This window comes from Poeciliopsis prolifica, unplaced genomic scaffold (assembly GCF_027474105.1).
Source record: "Poeciliopsis prolifica strain line A6 unplaced genomic scaffold, Auburn_PproV2 SCAFFOLD182, whole genome shotgun sequence".
Taxonomy (NCBI): domain Eukaryota; kingdom Metazoa; phylum Chordata; class Actinopteri; order Cyprinodontiformes; family Poeciliidae; genus Poeciliopsis; species Poeciliopsis prolifica.
In genome coordinates this window covers 138,702-159,128 of record NW_026562557.1, presented here as the reverse complement: position 1 = coordinate 159,128, position 20,427 = coordinate 138,702, and the positions used below count along the sequence as shown (strand labels likewise).

The window sequence follows — 20,427 nt, the reverse complement described above, 5'->3', positions numbered from 1 at the left end:
TAACTAACAAGTTAACCGGCTAACTAATACAGTAACCACAAGCAAACAATGGAGCAACTGCTGCTCCTCAGTATCTAACCCACTGAAATAACTAATGAACAACGAGCTAACAACCAGAAAACTGATCTGCTGAACCAGCTGATTGATTAGCTGATCAACCCTAACCCGGGTCCAAACCCGGGTCCAAACCCGGTCCCTAACCCGGGTCCAAACCCGGTCCCTAACCCGGTCCCTAACCCGGGTCCAAACCCGGTTCCACGCTGCTCAACAGAACCCCGAGGCTCCTCATGGTTTCCCTGGTGACTAGCAGGTATCTGAACCAATTTGCAGTGAATTGATGAGCTGAAGCCGATCAGCTGCGTTCCACCTGCTGCAGGTCTGTCACGTCAGGCTGCAGCTCATTAACACGGCGACACCTGGGGCGGCGGCGGCAGCGGCAGGAGCAGGAGCGGCGGGCGGCCCAGACGCCGGTTCTGGTCGTTCAGCTGGTTCTGGTGATATTATATTGATATTGTGGATCGGACTGAAACGATTCCTGGCGTGATTCCAGAACCTCGATTATTAAAACGGATCTGCCTCGAAGCCGCGCGACGTTTTATTGTTTAGCGCACCGTGTTGACTTGATTTGACCCGAGTGAAGTCGGACCCCCTCCTGCAAATCAGACAAAATCGGCGTCAAGCGTTTGTGCTGGTTTGGCTTTGAAGACATTAATTAAAGTTTAAAGGTCAAAAGGTCAACCAGTCCTTTCATAAAATCAAACAAAATTGGTGTCAAATGTTTGTGCAGGAAAAACTTTTGTTTGTGTTGCTATCATTCTAAGAATGATGTTTCTAAAAATGTTTCTAGAGGTCATCAAAGGTCAATGAACATCAGTTCATTCTGGATCTGCGAGTTTCATTTCTAATTGTTTGGTGCTGACCAAACTGGTCATTTAAACATGAATAATTTAATTGTAACATTGATGAAATTCACTTGGATCCAAGTCTTAGAATGAACTAATACAGAACCTCCCACAACACTCATGTATTTCAGTTTGTGATCACCAGAGGGCGCTATTAGACAAACTGTACTGTTGAAATACGAAAAGTAGGACTAGAGCAAAACAAGCTATCTAATCTCAATTTCATGATCAACTGTCATCATCAACACTTATTTTCACAACTTCAAATTAGTGACCAAAATGTTTATAAACAGTTTGTTTAAAACTGTTTAACCCTTTGATGAAACATCTAGAAACATTTTTCTTAGTATCTTTACAACAATAACAGCACAAATGAACATTTCAGCTGCACAAATGTAGCACAAACGTTTCACACCAATTTTGTCTGATTTGAAGAAGGTGGGGGCCAAATTCACTCAGGTCTTTATTTGCGCTCTCAGCTGTTGACAAAAGCTAAGTGTTAGCAGCATAATGTCCAATTTTCAAGTTCAGGAGGATTTTATTGATTCATGATTATGTCCGGGTTTTTGTCGTTTTTGGGGGACCAATAAAAATCCTTAGAATGTTGGGGCCACGCCTGCAGTACAGCAGCTTTTCTCTCCGGAGCTGCTGGTTCAGAGCGAACAGCACAGATGAACACGGTGGGCGGCGAAGCTTTAGACGCGTAGCTTTCATCAAAATACAGTAAAATACATTTCCTATCATCCCGGTAGCCACTAATGGGTGACGTTACACACCTGGCAGATGTTTCTGTGTGTGACGAACGAAGGTGTTAAATCCCGTCGCTAACAAAGCTATAAACGTCTGGGTGAGAGTTCAGCTATTAAACTGACTGAGCAGAAAAACAGAAACCAAAAGCTGGAGTAAAGAATTTTTTTAGAATAGCTTTCTGACAAATAGGCCGGCTATTTATTATTACACTGAATGTTGCTTTTTGTATAACTTTTCTTCAGGTTAACTTAGAAAGTGAGCAACGTTTGTTTCAGGTTAATTTTCTAGATTACAGAAAAGTTATTGTGACAGAAGCTCAAATGTGAAAAATTGGACTGATGTTGAAATGGGACAGTAAAACTGCCGTGATGTTAGATTTACCAATGCTTTGTCTTTGTTTTATCTGATTAATCTTAAGAATAATCGATAGATTACAACATTAGTTCATCCTATTGTGAATATTTTATGAAGTGCAGCAGCAGAAGGAATCGACCGTCCGGGTCGATTCAGACTCAGAGGTCAGAGGTCAGGCTGGACTATCCTGGTTGAGTTAGCCAGCTAGCAGTTAGCTAGCTGGCAACATGAGTGGCAGCGGGGTTGCTGGTGCAAATGCTGAGTCTGTCCTGCAGGAGGGACCAGATTTCTCATCATTTATAGATTTATATATTTTATCAGTAATGTATCTGAGAAGTTTCAGCTCGTCTCTGGCTGGACGACCAGAACGCAAGACGTGCTCCAGATCCGCTACCAGACTGATTCTGATCCAGTTCGGTTTCAGTTTTTAAACTGTTTCCAGATCGAGCCGCATCGCTGCAGGTCATCCCCACCGCCAGAGGGCGCACTCCAGGCAAAGCGTCTGGCGGAGGGGTCCTCAGGGTTCTGCTGGTTCTGTGCTGCAGCTGAGTCCACAGAACACGAAGCTGGCTCTGTCTGTCAGACCGGTCCAGGTCTCTCCAGCTGAGCGACTCTGCCTGCAGCCCAGCGCTGATGGAGAGCAGGGCTCTGAGTTCTGCTGGTTCCGCTGAGCGAGTTGGATTGGACCCGTCCTGTTGGGAAGTCCAGATCCCAGAGGAGTTCTTGGATCTGAAGATGAATGTTTTCCTGACTCCCACGCTGGAGCGGACTGGGCCGGGCCGGAGCGCCACACAATGCTCTGGCTTGTGGTTGAGTCTGAGTGGGCCGGTGTGGATCCGGTCCGATCCGGTCCGGTCCAGCCCGGCCCAGTCCGACGGGCCGATGAAGAGGAGCCTCCAGAACCTGGGCTGGTTGGTTCTGGTTCCAGTCAGATACAGTTCTGCTGCATCATGAAGGGGGTTTAATATCTGCTGCTCTGCTGATTATCTTCTGATTCATCCAGATTAATCCAATCTGTCACCAGATTAAAACCTGGATGACTCCAAACTTTCTGCTTTACATTCTGACCAGGCAGATTTTGTTTGCTTTTGGACCAGAACCTCTGAACAGAACCTGATCAACTGATCACTGATCTGAATGAGATTAAATGATTCTCCAACAATAAAGTAAAGAGCTTCTGTGTTATTTTAACCAGCATAAATCCCAATTAATCATCTTTTGTTTTGCCACTTTTCCCAATGAAGGTTTCATCAGACAAACATTCAGCAAAACCAAACCGAAACTCTTCAGTGAGCTGAGAGGAAACAAAGCAGCTGGGTCGATTCCAGAGGTTTGAATAAAGATAAGCATGTTGGAATTGCTGATGAAGTGCTCACATTATACACAGATATAATATTAATTATTGAAACTGTTCTGAAACCTCCTCCAGCAGAAATACAGGGAGGTCATCTAAACAAAGTTCAATCACAAATAAAATCTACATATTTAAGGTAACAAGACAAACTGCAAAGTTTAGATTTTGAAATTTACCTTTTCAATGTGAATGTTTAGAATGACACCAAAACATTCAGCAGAGTTGGCCCAGTTCTGGTTCTGGTTCCTACCAGAACCAGACTCTGGGAGTCTGAATGGACCTTTAGAAAACAGCATCAACCTGTTTGTCTCACAGACAGAGACAAAAGCAAAAACCTTGGAAAGTCTTTGTGCCAAAACAAACTGCATAGAAACACGAAGCAGGAAGAATTCAAGAAACGCTCAGCCGCCATGTCTGTTTCACCAAACCAGCAGTTTTCAATGACCTGATAACGTGTTTAAACATTTACTCAATATATCGATAAATATGTTTGGATTAATTGAACCGGAAGGTAACAAGTGTAACGGCTCAACGAACATAATGTGGAAGACAGCAGAGAAAGACGAAAATATCATTTGAGACTTTTTTTTCTCAATGTCTTCCAATAAAAACCAAAAACAGAATAAAGTAAAACCCCTCACCTTCTCCCCTTCACAATAAAAGCATGAAAGATGCCACAGCGCTGTCATTGAACCGCAGCGCTCTGAGCTCTGCATGCCGAAGCAAAATGTTTCAGGAAAAGCTCAGTGATGACATTATTTTAAATAAACACCGATGAGCTGCGGAAATGTTTCTTTACTGCAGCAACGAGAAACGGATCAATCCCGTCTTGTTATTCTTCTATGTGCTTTATTTGAGCAGCGCATTAGAGCGCTTACCGCCCCCTTGTGACTCGGAGGATGAAGCAGAGATTATGCAACATCATAAATACTTTGAACTCCTGAGTACTCGGCGTTTAAACGGAATAAGCAATTATAAATTTCATAAATGAAACACTACATATAAAGATACATTCTTGTTCAATGATTATAAAATAGTCTCACAAAAAATTTAAAATTCCATCCGACAACAATAATGTTGGCCATCAGAATTACCATTATAAATCTTGGAGTTATAATACTATAATTATATTCATTTTTAAATACAAGCATTAATTGTTTAATTATCAATATGCCATCCATCCATCCATCTTGGTTTCTCTTGTCATGAATATTCATGTTCCTCCTCAGAAACGATGCTCATGTCTGCTTTGTGCTGCTGCTGCATAATTACAGTCTTATTGTGAAATGTATATTTGAGCTGCAGCTTTTAACAGAGGAATTTGGGCCAGATGTGATGGAGTTCATTTGCATGAGATTCCCAGGGAGGAAGTGGCTGTGGGGAGCTGGAGGCATTTCCTGTCTGGCTGTGAGAGGCCCCGCCTACACTAATTAGCTGTGGAGCTCGTAATTGGCCAGAATCTGTCTCTCTAAGTGATTTTCTGACTGTCAAACAAACCAAATTACTGAGAGTGATACTTTTCATTTGGTGAGCATCAAACAGCCTCTCCACTCATCCTCCATATGGACGCCTGATGCAGACTCACCATTAACCTACCTGGGCCAGATGTTCCCTGCAGCCGCCGCCATGGCTGCTCATTTATTCATTAAGAGCTTTAATTGTGTCACTGATTGACATGAAGTGCAGCTGATGGAGAATTGTCATTAAGCTAATAATCTGTCAGTCCCGTTAACTCCACATGCCACCAGTACGGCTGGCAACATTTCAGAGGAGAGACCAGTAATGTTGAAGCATAGCAGACCCGCGAAATCTGAAGCACACACTAGCTCTGCAGAGGGCGCCACCTAGAGGCCACAATCTGCAGTTCCGCTTCGCCAGTCCAACCAGTATCTGCAGATCTTCATGTGTTACATGAAGATCATTAAACGGAACTGGACGTCCATCAGAAGACATGCAGCTAGTTTTATGACAGTGTCACGGCAAGAGGCTCACATTGGGTCAACAGGTCAGTTTTCATTATTGAATACTATAAAACTGTCATGTTTGGTTCCACTCTCTTAACCCACATGCCGAACACCACAGAAGAACAGGAGTCAGTTTTATAAGCAAAGTATGATGGGTGAGGGTAATTCACCGTGTTGCTGGCGCAATGAGGGACGACAGAGGAGATGGTGAGTTTAAGGTTGTCGGAAATGTGAACTATGATGGTATTTAGGAAAAGTCTTATTTGTAACGATGAATAATGGCTGGTGAGTGGGTTAGCTAAGGGCTCAGGGTTACGTTTCCTTATTTGCAGGACTTGGGTGGTGATGCGGGTTCCAGAGGTCGGCTCGATTGAGGTGGTTCCGCGTAGCAACGAGGAGGATGGGGTGGAGGGCGAACAAGTTCGGGCGTGGAGGGAGACAGAGGAGCGGTCCGACTGCTGAAGGCAGGTCCAGGTTCTGCTTGAGATCCAACAGCGAAGATGAAGGTGGGACTCGGGCAACCAGTGGCTATTGTCCACGGCGTCACGAGAGGGAAAAGTCCAGAAAGCCAGAACGAGGTCTTCACTAGGAGAACGCACGGCGACACCAGGAAGGCAACAAAGAGATTACTAAGAGAAGATACTTGGGGAACACAGAGAGTTAACTCAGGGTTGGGTCAGAGTACCATTACTGGCAAACACTCGGGCGAAAAAGTGCAGGTGATGACACACAGGTGCACTGAACCAGAGAGGCAGCCTGTGGCGCTCTCTGGTGGATGAAGGTGGAACCACAGAAGAACAGGAAGGAACAAAAAAACCCACGAAAGGAAACAAAAACCCTGATATCTAACAGAAACATCTGGACATAATAAAACATGTCAGCTGTGTCTTGTTGATGATTTTATGCTGTAAGCATTAGGTGCTTCAATAACACCAGTTTTAGCTTCATGGTTGGAGAAAGTTCTGGTTCTGTTTATGACCCAGAATCAGAACTTGTGTATTTATCTGCCAATAGATACTTATTAAGTTATCTTTACTTGTGTTTCTTGGGGTCTGTCTTCTTCTGTTTCGAACCTGGCAGTGTCAACGAAGAATTTAATAACTGCAGCTCTGAATGTGGTTCTGCTCATTTTTCTGCCTTCTTCAAGTTACATTTACACAGAAACTTTTATGTCAGCCAGAACCTCTGTGGCGCCACCACCTGACATTGTTTATTTTCACATTTCAATTTAGAAATGGAGAGCAGAACAGGTCATGTGACATCATACAAAGGATGGAATCTGCGACGTTGTCACTGTGACATCACTGAGACTTTATCTTAATGACAAACAGCTTCTAGTCAGTATGTCCAGTTAACCTGAGCAGAAAGCAGAGCAGATTTTTTTCTGTGGATTTTTACCAAACTAGCTTAACAATGGCAGAAAACGGTCAAGAGACCGCAGCAGACGGTCAACAGACCGCAGCAGACGATCAACAGACCGCAGCAGACGGTCAACAGACCGCAGCAGACGATCAACAGACCGCAGCAGACGATCAACAGACCGCAGCAGACGATCAGCAGACCGCAGCAGACGGTCAACAGACCGCAGCAGACGATCAGCAGACTGCAGCAGACGATCAACAGACCGCAGCAGACGATCAACAGACCGCAGCAGACGATCAACAGACCGCAGCAGACGGTCAGCAGACCGCAGCAGACGATCAACAGACTCCAGCAGACGATCAACAGACCGCAGCAGACGGTCAACAGACTGCAGCAGACGGTCAACAGACTGCAGCAGACGATCAACAGACCGCAGAAGACAGTCAACAGACTGCAGCAGACGATCAACAGACCGCAGAAGACAGTCAACAGACTCCAGCAGACGATCAGCAGACTGCAGCAGACGATCAACAGACTCCAGCAGACGATCAGCAGACTGCAGCAGACGATCAGCAGACTGCAGCAGACGATCAACAGACTGCAGCAGAAGATCAAGAGACCGCAGCAGACGATCAACAGACTCCAGCAGACGATCAGCAGACTGCAGCAGACGGTCAACAGACTGCAGCAGACGATCAGCAGACTGCAGAGACCTGTCATCAGTCAGAAATTTGTCAACAGATATCAGAAAACCGTTACCTTCTGGATCATGGCAGAAACGCTGAATCTGTTAAACCTCCAGAACAGGTGGAACTGGATAAACTGGTGCAATATATGGACGACTTTGCAAAAGGCAGAAAGCTTAAATTCAAACAGTACTGGAGGAGTGAGTGGCAAATGCAGTATGAAGAAGACGAGGTGTTCTGGAAAAAGGAGAATTTTCACTGGAAATCAAAATTGATGAGCTTAAAAACAAAAATTCAACACTTCAAATGAAATACGAAGACTCTCTTAAGAAAAATGAGGCATTAAAAGTTCAGTTTAAGGAGCAGTTGGCAGCCAAAGAATCTGAGATTGCTGCACTTTGTAGGGAGCATGAGACTGAAAATAAAAGGCTGTTAAAACTGTACAGTACTGAAACCAAAACCTTTGAAGCCTTCAGGAATAATGTAGTGACCAAAGACGAACATGTTTTCAAATTACAAAACGAAGTCAAAAACTACAAGCAAACCATTTTGGAGAAAACCAAGAAGTTGGAAGCATCTTTGGCTCTGAAAGACGCAGAGGTCAAGAAGATAAAAAAGGATATAACACAGCAGTCTGTAATTTATGAGATCAAATTACAGGCAGAGAAATCAGCATCAAAGAAGGCGAGGTTGGCCAAGGAGAAACTGGAGGAAAATATCCAAAATCTCAAAACAGAAGTTTCTAAAAGTAGAGAGAAACACAAAGACTTCAAGACAAAGATATCTGAGCTGGAGTCCAAAGTCCAAGACGAAAAGAAGAAGCTGAAAGACACAAAAATATTAAACAAAAGAAACATTGAGGAAATATACCAGATTGTTGAAAATCGGAACCGTCGCATCGATGATCTCCGTATCAAAGCTGAAGCCAGAGACAAAGTTTTAGCTAAACTGCAGATGAAAAACAAGGAGCTTCAGGGAACCATAACGTGTTTGGGACAGGAAATCACCGGTCTGAAACGAGAGAGAGAGAAACTTTTCAAAGAGATTGAAAATGAAAAGTCGAAAAGTGGAACGCTGAAAGTCAGTCTGAACGAAAGAGAGGAAATGAATCGAAAGTTGGAGGCCGAGTTGGAGGAGGAAAAGGAAAAACATGACAAACACAAGAAGACGGTTCAATCAAAAACCCTTGAGCTCCAACTTCTCAGTGAGAAGCACAACACCCTGAAGGCCAGCCACCGCGGCATCAAGCCGGAGGTCAATAAATGCCACCGTCGCATCAAACAACTGGAGAACAAGATCATCTCTATGCAGTGTGACATCCAGAGCTGTGTCGACGTGTTTCATTACCCCAAAAAGTTTTTGCCTTTCTTTATTCAGCTGAAGGAAAGACATCTGGACAACAGCGCCGTCATGGAGGCCGACAGCCACTTCACCGAGTTTCATCACTACATCAGGAAGCTCACGCGTAAATTTGAGGGAACCATCGCCAGTCAGAAGAGAGACAGGGACAATCTGTCCAGGATGCTGTATAAGTTGGAACGCGCCCCTGTAGAATTGGCAAGAGCCAACTTGGCTACTGAAAAATACAACAAATTAGAGGACGAAAAGCACGAGCTGGAGCTGAAGCTGAGAAACGCAGAGAAGGAGCTTCACGCGCTAAAATTTTCTCCCAAGCCCAAAGTCGACTGCTGGCTCAACAAGCTTGTCAAACGAAGTAACAAGGTTCACCCAGCAGCAGACTGCAGCCAGACAGAGGAGCTGCCCCCCGCCAGGGCGCCCCCTGCATTTGAGACGCCCCAAAAGGTTTCCGCAGAGCCAGCCAAGGCTGAAGAAGATTCACACAAAGCCGTCTCCGACAGCCGCTGTCTGCCGACGCCTGAAACCTCTTCACCGACTCCGGTCCCAGACTTCATCAACCATCTGACAGATGACATTTAGATTTGCGGCTGGTTCTGGGGAAGTAACCCTTTAACTGCCATGATGGCGTCCTCATGACTGACTGGGAGTTTGGAGGCTGGTAGTCCAGGGGTAAAATAATACCGGCAATTACATTTTTGTGATGTCACATTTAGAAAATGTGTTTTTCACCATGCAGGTCTTCTTTCAACTAATCAAAATTTGATTCAACAAATCAATTCAAATTGAAAACTTATATTTCTGAAGTGGGTTTTCCCTGGATGATCCAGTTTTCTCCCAAAAAACAAACAAACAAAATCTGTCTGAAAGAATGAGAGAAAATGTGATCTGGTTCTAAATGAAGGTTTTACTTGAGCGCCAAAAACATTGTGTTTACAGTGTCTCACTGTTTCCATCCAATCATTTTCTGTTGAAACCACAGCAACACAAGAGATGAGCAGCAACAGATCAAATCATTTTCCTCACAGATCAAATGTTTATTGCAGTCATTTTAAGTGACTGATATCTGTGGGTTGTTAATTAGCAGCAGATAATCGAGTTGACAATAATGCTGATTTTATTTATCTATTTAATGTGGACAAATATTTAACATGTTCTATCAATAAGCAGGAGGCCAGCGGGTGAAGCGGCTCGGGTGGCTGCTGAGGCAAAATCTCAGGCGTGAGAGGAGTTTGGAGAGGCCAAGGAGAAAGACTTCTGCTCCACCATCTCAGGAGGGGGAAGCGGTGCAGCACCAAGACTGTTTACAGGGCAGCACCAACACTGTTTACAGCGCAGCACCAACACTGTTTACAGCGCAGCACCAAGACTGTTTACAGGGCAGCACCAACACTGTTTACAGGGCAGCACCAACACTGTTTACAGGGCAGCACCAACACTGTTTACAGCGCAGCACCAAGACTGTTTACAGCGCAGCACCAACACTGTTTACAGCGCAGCACCAACACTGTTTACAGCGCAGCACCAACACTGTTTACAGCGCAGCACCAACACTGTTTACAGCGCAGCACCAACACTGTTTACAGGGCAGCACCAACACTGTTTACAACGCAGCACCAACACTGTTTACAGGGCAGCACCAACACTGTTTACAGCGCAGCACCAACACTGTTTACAGTCCAGCACCAACACTGTTTACAGCGCAGCACCAACACTGTTTACAGGGCAGCACCAACACTGTTTACAGCGCAGCACCAACACTGTTTACAGGGCAGCACCAACACTGTTTACAGGGCAGCACCAACACTGTTTACAGCGCAGCACCAACACTGTTTACAGCGCAGCACCAACACTGTTTACAGGGCAGCACCAACACTGTTTACAGCGCAGCACCAACACTGTTTACAGCGCAGCACCAACACTGTTTACAGCGCAGCACCAACACTGTTTACAGCGCAGCACCAAGACTGTTTACAGCGCAGCACCAAGATTGTTTACAGCGCACCACCAACACTGTTTACAGCACAGCACCAACACTGTTTACAGCGCAGCACCAACACTGTTTACAGCGCAGCACCAACACTGTTTACAGCGCAGCAGCAACACTGTTTACAGTGCAGCACCAACACTGTTTACAGCGCAGCACCAAGACTGTTTACAGCGCAGCACCAAGACTGTTTACAGCGCAGCACCAACACTGTTTACAGCGCAGCACCAAGACTGTTTACAGCGCAGCACCAAGACTGTTTACAGCGCAGCACCAACACTGTTTACAGTGGGGATGGTGGGCTGCTGACCTCGACTCGGGACGTTGTGGCCCGGTGGACGGAATACTTCAAAGACCTCCTCAATCCCACCAACATGCCTTCCATTGAGGAAGCTGAGCCCGGGGACTCTGGGTCGGGTCTCCAGGCTCTGGGGACCAGGTGGTTACAAAGCTCCTCGGTGGAAGGGCCGCAGGGTGGATGACATCTGGCCGGAGTTCCTCAAGGCTCTGGATGTTGTAGGGTTGTGTTGGCTGACGCGACTCTGCAGTATCGCATGGACATCGGGGGCAGTTCCCCCGTATTGGCAGACTGGGGGACCGGAGGCTGTGCTCCAATTAGAGAGCGGTCTCACTCTAAAGCCTCCCTGGCAAGCTCTAGTCAGGGGTCCTGAAGAGGAGGCTCCATCGGCTAGTCGAACCTCGGATTCAGGAAGAGCAGTGTGGTTTTCGTCCTGGTCGTGGAAACCGGACCAGTTCTTCACCCTCAGCAACGTCCTGGAGGGTTGTGGGAGTTCAGCCAATCCGTCTACATGTGTTTTGTGGACTTGGAGAAGGCGTTGGACCGTGTCCCTCGGGGTGGTTCTTTGTCCTCAACACAGCCATTGCAGGTTCAATTCCCAGCCTGGTGACCTTTGCCACATGTCTTTTCTCATTACCCATTTTCTGCCAATTCACTATAAAATAAAAGGCCACTAAAGCCAAAAATTGTTTTAAATATACACAAAAACACCTAACAGAAGGCAAATAAACATCACAGATTTCACTTCTGTTTAACACTCATTTAAGTTCATCTCGAAAAATGTCCCCACTCTGAATCGAGTTCAGAGTTCAACTTAGAGCAAAAATACATTTATTTGTTCAGGATGCAGCTAGTTAAACCGTTAGCATTAGCAGTAGATAGAAAGACTAGCAGCAGACAAAGCAGGCAACTATTGATAGAATAATTAGAAGTAAATTGCTAGCTCTTCTATCTACAGTTTGTTCAAAGTAAAAATAGAAAATCTGCTTTGTACCATGTTAGTTGTGGAGTACCACAAGGATCTGTCCGTGTATCTATAGTTTCTCTTATGATATTACTATAGTTTCTAAATTTCTAAGGTGATTTTATTTGCTGATTACAACCTTATTTTATTCAGGAAAAGATATTTTTGAAACAAATTTATACATTTAATAATGGCTTAATAGCAACAGATGATCCTTAAATATTGATAAAACAAAATTTGGAAACTTTCTGTAAGTAAGAAAAGTGCTGATGCACAGTTACATGTTTAAAGAGTCAAAATACAAAAAACAATGAAGTTATGTTTATGTGTGCTCTCATTGATGAACATTTGTCATGAAAATCTAATTTAAATATGCCAAGGTAAGGAATAACTAATTACATATATATAAATATAGATGTAACCCGAGTGTAATTTTAAACCTTCATTTCCTCTGATTTTCTACTCTTTTGCCTTTTAGCCTCAAATCTCGCGATGTTTTAATAGTATTAGTGATTCTCGCGAGATTATCATTTAGCCAATCGCGGTTGAGTACTGGGGTCACATGTACCTTTCCAGTTTACCGGCTAGGTATATTAGCTCAAGCGAAAGGGCGTGAAGGGTAGAACGCGTTGGAAGGAGCAGAGCTGGCAGGTCAGTTAAAGCGTAGTATCATTTGTAAATGTGTACGATGCTCACTTAATGTGCTGAAACTATAGGAGCCCATTATTGTGAGCCGGAAATAGAGATGAAAAAGATCCGGTAGTATGACACAAAACTGCGGAACTGGTGAGTGTTTTTGTGAATGACTTAGCGTTGGCTTATAATCACTGTTGTTGTGTAGCCACTAAAGAAAAACTGATTGTAAAACTCCTTTTGATAAACAAAACGGGTAATTGAAGTATTTATTGAACACTGGTTTATATTAGTATTTACATTTCATGTTAATTGATAATATGGTGTATATTTATTGAATGTTTCATGAATGTAATTTATATTGAATTTTAGATTTAATGAAATTGCAATTGATCAAATATGATAGAATTATTTATAATATAAAATGTTATTTATTGAATTGTGTATACACTAAATGTTAGATCATATCAATATATATTGAGGAAGTGGTCCTGTTTTGTTATTCAGGCCAGGTGGATGGTGAGCTATGAGACCAGGCCTAGAGCCAAAGAAAGATTTCACCTGTTGGTGACAGAAGACTTCTTACTTCTCCTACCGAGCTGGTAGGAGAATCCTACAAAGAACTCTGTTCCTTCTTTGATTGGACTTTCAATTACCCAGGACGTGAACCACGCCCTGGATACTCGCCTTGTTTGCGAGCCTGATTAATCCCCATTCGGGGTGGATGGACTAAGGGGTTGTAAGATGAACTTTAGGAACGATTGATTAATTTGTTTTTTTTTTTTTTTGTGTTTCGTTTTCTCTCTTTTTTTTTTTATTTCATTGTTTTTTTTGATGGCCATTTGCATATAATGTTGTGGTTGTAAATATGTAAATATGATATTCACATTGCAAATACAAAACACTTGCAGCTGCAAAACTCTAGCCTAACTGCTCTTTCTTGAGTCGTACCTATTCTTCTGAAAAGAAACTGGCCTATTATCTTGGTTAAAAGCCATTTATATTGAATAACAATTTAGATTGTCTTTTCAAATATGCTACATACATTAGTGGTGAGCTAGCCAGGAGCAGTTGTACAGAAGCTGGAGTGTTGCAGTTGCTAGTTGTTGCTAATATGGATGTTTTGGTGAAATGTGGGGTTAAAATACCTAACGCAGTGTTGATTAGACTCTAGCCTAACTCAGAGACTGATAATGAAGTGGCTGATTTTCTGACTGGATACGGGTCAATGGAAAAGTTTGAATTCATATTGATTCTGACTCAGATTTCTATGAACTACAATATTTTGAATTTCATGTACAAACAATATTCGAAACAGATTTATGAAAAGAGAAAGGAAATACGGCAACAATGGAAAGATGATTGTCAATTAAAGATGTCAGTTTAGGGAATAATAATGGCAGAGAGATAAAATCTAAATCTCCTTATGAATTTCAAAAACTTAAACTTGCAATGATGAAGCAATATTGTGTTGAAGTAGCTGGTGTTCTGTTGAGTATTTTGGTGTATTTGGAATATTTTTATAATAGTTGTCTGAGTGAAATAATTTTATTTTTATGTAAAGGGGGCAGGTATAAGTTTATATTTCTGCAACTATTCATTTATGATTTATGTTTGCAGTTACATGAGCGATTTGCATTTATTATCGAGTGAATAAAATAAAATGAAGCCGAACATATAGCAACATATAACAAAGTTAACATTAGTCAGATTTAAATGCTGCTTTCAGAATGAAAGACTCAGAAACTGTTTTCCCTTTCTAATGCAGACAAAACATTTTTTATAAAATGTTAACTTAGGATCTTTGCATACTTCCTAAAAATAATATCCAGATATTATTTTTAGGTGAAAAAGTCAGACTGAAAGAGATCACTTTGCTAAATCATCACGTTAATAATCCTCTTAAGGTTGAACTGTCTGGAAACCAAAGGAAGTTTCATAAACCCGATGTTTTATGAAAATGTTAAGACCTCTTAAATATCTAAATTTGGTGGTGGCAGGCAAAGTCAGGTCTGCCAGTTGAGGAGGGATGAACGGCATTCTGTGGTCAAGGGTTCACAAGACTTTTACAAGAATCAAACTTAAAGGTTTACAAAATTTGTGTTTTAGACTCATTAATTCAAAACATTTTGAAATATTTCAAAATAAAAAAACTCAAGTAAATGCAGGACTAATCAAGATCAAAATGTTCTCCATTTTAATCAACTGTAAACATGAGTCAGCTGTCGGCCATCTTGGATGGCTGGTTGATGAGTCTGTGGTTCAGAAGGAAGCTGAGCGTCCAGCGCCCGTCACAGTTCCTTATTAGCTTGATTAACTCGCTTATGGTCAAAGTTTCATATTATTACTTCTTCAAAGGCTTTTCTGATATTTATTCTTCTCTGATCTGATCTCTGCACTCACATCAAATCAAATACTTTCCAGTGTTAGTGTGACCAGCAGGGGGAGATCTTTTGAAACAACATAACCAGAACACACAATAATATTTTATTAAACAATTTTCTTAAATCATTTCTCTTTTAAAAGCGTGACTTCAGGCCTACTAGTTGGTCCCGGGAAAAAAAATGGTTTATGTGAAGTAAGGACAATTTCAATTATTCAAAAATAAATAAATAAATGCAATGCAAAAGAAAGCAATTAATAAATCAAACCGAAAAAGCAGACAAATTAATCATTTTAATAATGCACAACAAAGACTAAATGTACAATAAAAACACTTCAATGTCAGGCATCATAGCGGCAAGATAAGCAAACACATGGATAACACATGAGCACGGCACAGAAGGGTATCGGTGTAAATACCAGAGGAGCCAAACACAACTCCTCGTAGACCGCACAGTTGCCCGAGACTGCAAACCCGACACACCAACCTGTGCATGGCTTGGATTGATTACAAGAAAGCCTATGACTCAATGCCGCATACTTGGATCATTGGATGCCTAGAGATGTATAACATCAACAGGATTCTGAGAGCCTTCATTGCAAACTCGATGAAGCTGTGGAAAACCACCCTTGAAGCCAACTGCAAACCACTTGCACAAGTGTCCATCAAATGTGGCATATACCAAGGAGATGCTCTGTCCCCGCTACTGTTCTGCATAGGCCTGAACCCCTCAGCCAAGTTATCAACAAGACTGGCTACGGATACAGACTCAAAAATGGGCCAACATCAGTCACCTCCTCTACTGGATGACATCAAGCTGTATGCCAAGAGTGAGCGAGACATCGACTCACTGATCCACACCACCAGGATCTACAGCACTGACATTGGGATGTCATTCGGACTAGAGAAGTGTGGTCGGCTGGTCACAAAGAGGGGGAAGGTGATCCGCACAGAAGGAGTCTCACTCCCACAAGGAACAATAGCAGACATAGAGGACAGCTACAAGTACCTAGGTATACCACAAGCAAATGGCAACCTCGATGAGGCCACAAGGAAGGGAGCCACAGCTAAATACCTCCAACGAATAAGGCAAGTCCTGAGAACCAGCTCAATGGCAAGAACAAAATCCGTGCGATAAACAGCTATGCCTTGCCAGTAATCAGATACCCTGCTGGAATAATTAGCTGGCCAAAGGAGGAGATAAAAGCCACAGATATTAAGACCAGAAAAACTACTAACCATGCATGGAGGGTTCCATCCCAAATCCAGCACCCTGAGACTGTACACGCCGCAAGGACGGAGGCAGAGGACTAGTGAGTGTGAGAACCACTGTCCAGGACGAAACAACTAAGATCCATAAATACATCAGGGACAAAGCCTCAACAGACAATGTGCTCAGTGAATGTCTCAGACAACAGGGAACGGAGGTTGAGGTGCCAGAGATACCATCATGGGAGGACAAGCCCCTACATGGGATGTACCACCAGCAAATAACCCAAGTGGCTGATATCAGTAAATCCTACCAATGGCTGGAAAAAGCTGGACTCAAGGACAGCACAGAGGCCCTCATCCTGGCCGCCCAGGAACAGACCCTAAACCAGAGCAATAGAGGCCCAGATCTACCACACCAGACAAGACCCAAGGTGTAGGTTGTGCAAGGAGGCCCCTGAGACAGTCCAGCACATCACAGCAGGGTGCAAGATACTGGCAGGGAAAGCGTACATGGAGCGACATAACCAAGTGGCAGGCATTGTGTACAGAAACATCTGTGCAGAATATGGACTGGAAACCCCGAGATCAAAGTGGGAAACACCCCCAAAGGTGGTGGAGAACGCCAGAGCTAAGATCCTGTGGGACTTCCAGATCCAGACAGACAAAATGGTAATGGCGAACCAACCAGACATTGTCGTAGTGGATAAACATCAGAGGAAAGCCGTTGTGGTAGATGTAGCAATACCAAGTGATTGCAACATCAGGAAAAGGAGAAACTAGAGAAATACCAGGGCCTCAGGGAGGAACTGGAGAGGGCCTGGAAGGTGAAGACCACAGTGGTGCCTGTGGTCATCGGGGCCCTCGGGGCAGTAACCCCCAAACTGGAGCAGTGGCTACAACAGATCCCAGGAACAACATCAGACATCTCAGTCCAGAAATGTGCAGTCCTTGGCACAGCCAAGATACTGCAGGACCCTCAAGCTCCCAGGCCTCTGGTAGAGGATATATAGATCTATATATATAGATCTATATCTATATAACCTCTGGTAGAGGACCCGAGCTCAGAGGATAAGAACCACCCGCGGTGGGTGAGAAGGGAATTTTATATATACACACAATATCATTATAGATAATATAGAGGACTATATTATCTACAATCAATAGTTGCCACACAGGCACACCCGCTGGAAGGAAACAAACGCACCCAGCACAACACTTTCATTCTATTGGCTGAGAAGTTTCTAGACGACTGTGCCAACAGGCAGTTCCATGTTTCGTAAGCAAACAGAGTCAGACTGGAGACTAAAATCTGAGTTGTGACAGCTGATCCGCTCAAACTCAAAGTTCCTGCTTCTTTTCAGGAATCCCAAAGGAGCCGACGCTGCGGCAGAAAAACGCTCCTTAATGACACAAAGGTCAGCGCAGTACAGACGCCACTAAGCAGAGCACTTAGGAGTATTAAAGGACAGCAGATGGCAGGCGGCATGCTGGGAGTTGAAGTTCAGCGTCGTGTGTGCTCCCAGGGCTGCAGCGGCGAAACATCTTCCACCAAACCAGGAATCTGTGTCTGCGGTGAGCGAAGCGGCAACTCCGAGTTTGGAAATCCTCAAATTAATTATTCAGCCAACTATTAGACAAAGCCGGGAGCCGCGGATCAGAGTGAGACATTCACACGGGTAAAACCAGGAGAGGTGTGCCCTGACTGCAGACACACACTGGCAGACAGAGACCACTCAGTGTGTGTGTGTGTGTGTGTGTGTGTGTGTGTGTGTGTGTGTGTGTGTGTGTGTGTGTGTGTGTGTGTTCTGGACACAGACAAGCTGTGGGTGTATTTTCCCTGAGTTTAGCCTTGCAGGCAGGAGTCTGTGTTTTCTAACCCGGGGCAGGCCGAGTCTTCAGGGACGGCTAGGCTATATTTTTATCTGTTTTTTACAGCTCAGAAACACAACAAGGACTTTATTATCTGTATTTAATTGGAAGCAAAGTGCAGAGCTGCAGGCTGAAATCGGTTTCATTTAAAATTAGAAACTGATATTTAAAGATTCTGTTTTCTGGACATGCGAAAAGTTAAACATCTTTTCTCTAGTTTATTAACAAAGAATATTTAATTCCACTTTAATCAACAAACACTTGACTGAACTACCGAGGAAAAAATCAAAAATAATAAAAACTAATAAACAACCGAAAACAGCAAAAATGGACAAATTAGAATAAAACTGATAAATGGAGGCAGTGATGAAAAATTGTTTTGAACTGATTTAGATTTTGTGAATAACTCACTGCAGAACAAAAATATGGAATCTGTTTCACTCAAAATTACATCAGTAAATACTGTTATGAATCCAAAATGAATAAATACTCCAGCAAGTAAATAAACGCTCCCATGAAATAAAAAGAGTAATGGAGAGATGAATTTGTCAATTGTACTTTTGTTTAAACTTTTATTTATGTCAGAGTAGGGACTTTAGACAGTGAATTTATCAGGAATATAGATGTAGAATTGTCAGAGCAATTCCTTTAATAATAAATAAAAAACAGACAAAAAATAAGTTTGTGATTTTTATTAACTGGCTTAACAAAAATAAAAGCCTTACACTGCAAAACACCATTATTAAATAACCAAAGAAGAATTTTTTTATTAATACACAAACAATTAATTCTTGAAATAAATATATACTCTTAAAATAAATTAACTGCGGTTGACAAAATAAACTTGATTAGTTATAAAGACAGGCCTTATTTGGGAAATATTTATTTTAGATGTAAAACCAACACAGTAATAACACTGTGGGTTACTTATAAATTTTAATAAAATGTTTTCACAGGAATGTCGCCATGTTGTTCACATTGCAATGCATTCTGGTAAATGACTGGCTCCTCCAGTGGTGAATAACATTATTAAGGCTTTTTAAAGTTGGCCTTGCTGTGATTGTAGACTCCAGTCCAGAACGGACCTGATGACGTCATCACCCCGGGGCTGAAAAATATAACAAAATATTTACATGTTTTAAGTAATTATGAGTTTTGGTGAATCTATTTTTTAGTTAATAGGATATTAAAGCATATTTAGGCCAACACGTTCAATGGCTCCCTCCACACTTTTCAAGTTGTGAATGAATGAATGAATGAACAAATGCATGCTTGGTGCCGACATAGAGCTGCAGGGTGAATAGTTTTATGGAGTTGAACCTTACGCTCTGATGTCATTTCCTGTTCTATCTCCTCTCTGGTGTTAGTTCCTCCCATCGCTCAGCTTTTCTCCTCCTGCTTGTTTGTTTTTCTGCCTCTCTTCCTCCTTCCTCCTCCTCCTCCCACGTCCCACTTTTTATTTTTCTGATTTCTGCTCCGTCCGTCCCTCTTCACATTTATATTTCCCCCCCGCTCTTCACAAACACGCCTGTAACCATGCCCTTTCCCTCTTCAAACTAATTACCTCGGCTACCTTGTACCCGCCGCCCTGCGGGACGACAACAACTGTCAGACCAGTATTATTTTTGAAATTTAAACAATCATCTTACGTGCGCCGCTGCTAAGATCCCGGCCTTTTCTGCGGCTCCGACCTTCAGTAATTAATACCCCAGGGCCCATTATTGGCAAAGCCTTTATCCTCTGGGCCGCGGAGCCTCTAACCCGCTAATTACGGCCAAGCAGCTAATCTCCCGGCCGCCTGATTGACAGCTACACCTATTCTACTAATTGCCTGTTGCAGACAACACCTGGTGAACCGCGGCGCCGGGGGACGGAGCGGGCCGGGCCGGGCCGCGGTCCTGGAGGGGGAGGGGTTCTGATGATGATGGGGTTCATCAGCTTCATCAGCACCTCCATGATCTGCAGGACAGACTCACCGACCGCAGTGGACCTGAACCAGTACCAGGATCAGAACCAGGACCAGAACTGCATGGCGTCTCCAAATGTCAGCATGCCCCCGGCTGCTGGTCCAGTTGGTTCTACATCCAGTCCAGAGGACTCGGCAGCCGCCTTCAGCCTGACCCAACCAGCGGCAGCAGCGCCCCCTGCTGGGTCCTGACCGCAGCGCGGGAATCAAACTCCTACCACCGCTCACCATGGGGGCAGCGCTGAGCTTCACTGCATCATGAAGGACAAGAAGCTGACTGAAGAACGGACCAGATCTGTCCGGTCTTGATTGTCGGACCCGGGTCGCTGCCAGCTGCTGGTTTGACCCGGTTCTGTGCTCCGATACCATCCGGAGCTTCAACCGCCT

The 20,427-nt window shown here is 43.5% G+C and overlaps 1 protein-coding gene across 1 annotated transcript; it reads left to right on the top strand.

Annotated features, from left to right (window-relative positions):
- Positions 1 to 5,824: 5,824 nt before the first annotated feature.
- LOC129356637 (myosin heavy chain, clone 203-like) lies at positions 5,825 to 9,469 on the top strand. Its single transcript, XM_055026219.1, has 3 exons — positions 5,825 to 6,043; positions 6,745 to 7,493; positions 7,777 to 9,469. Exons 1-3 carry the CDS (start codon positions 5,825 to 5,827, stop codon positions 9,308 to 9,310), a joined length of 2,502 nt encoding a protein of 833 aa, XP_054882194.1. The 3' UTR covers positions 9,311 to 9,469.
- The last annotated feature ends 10,958 nt before the right edge of the window (positions 9,470 to 20,427 follow it).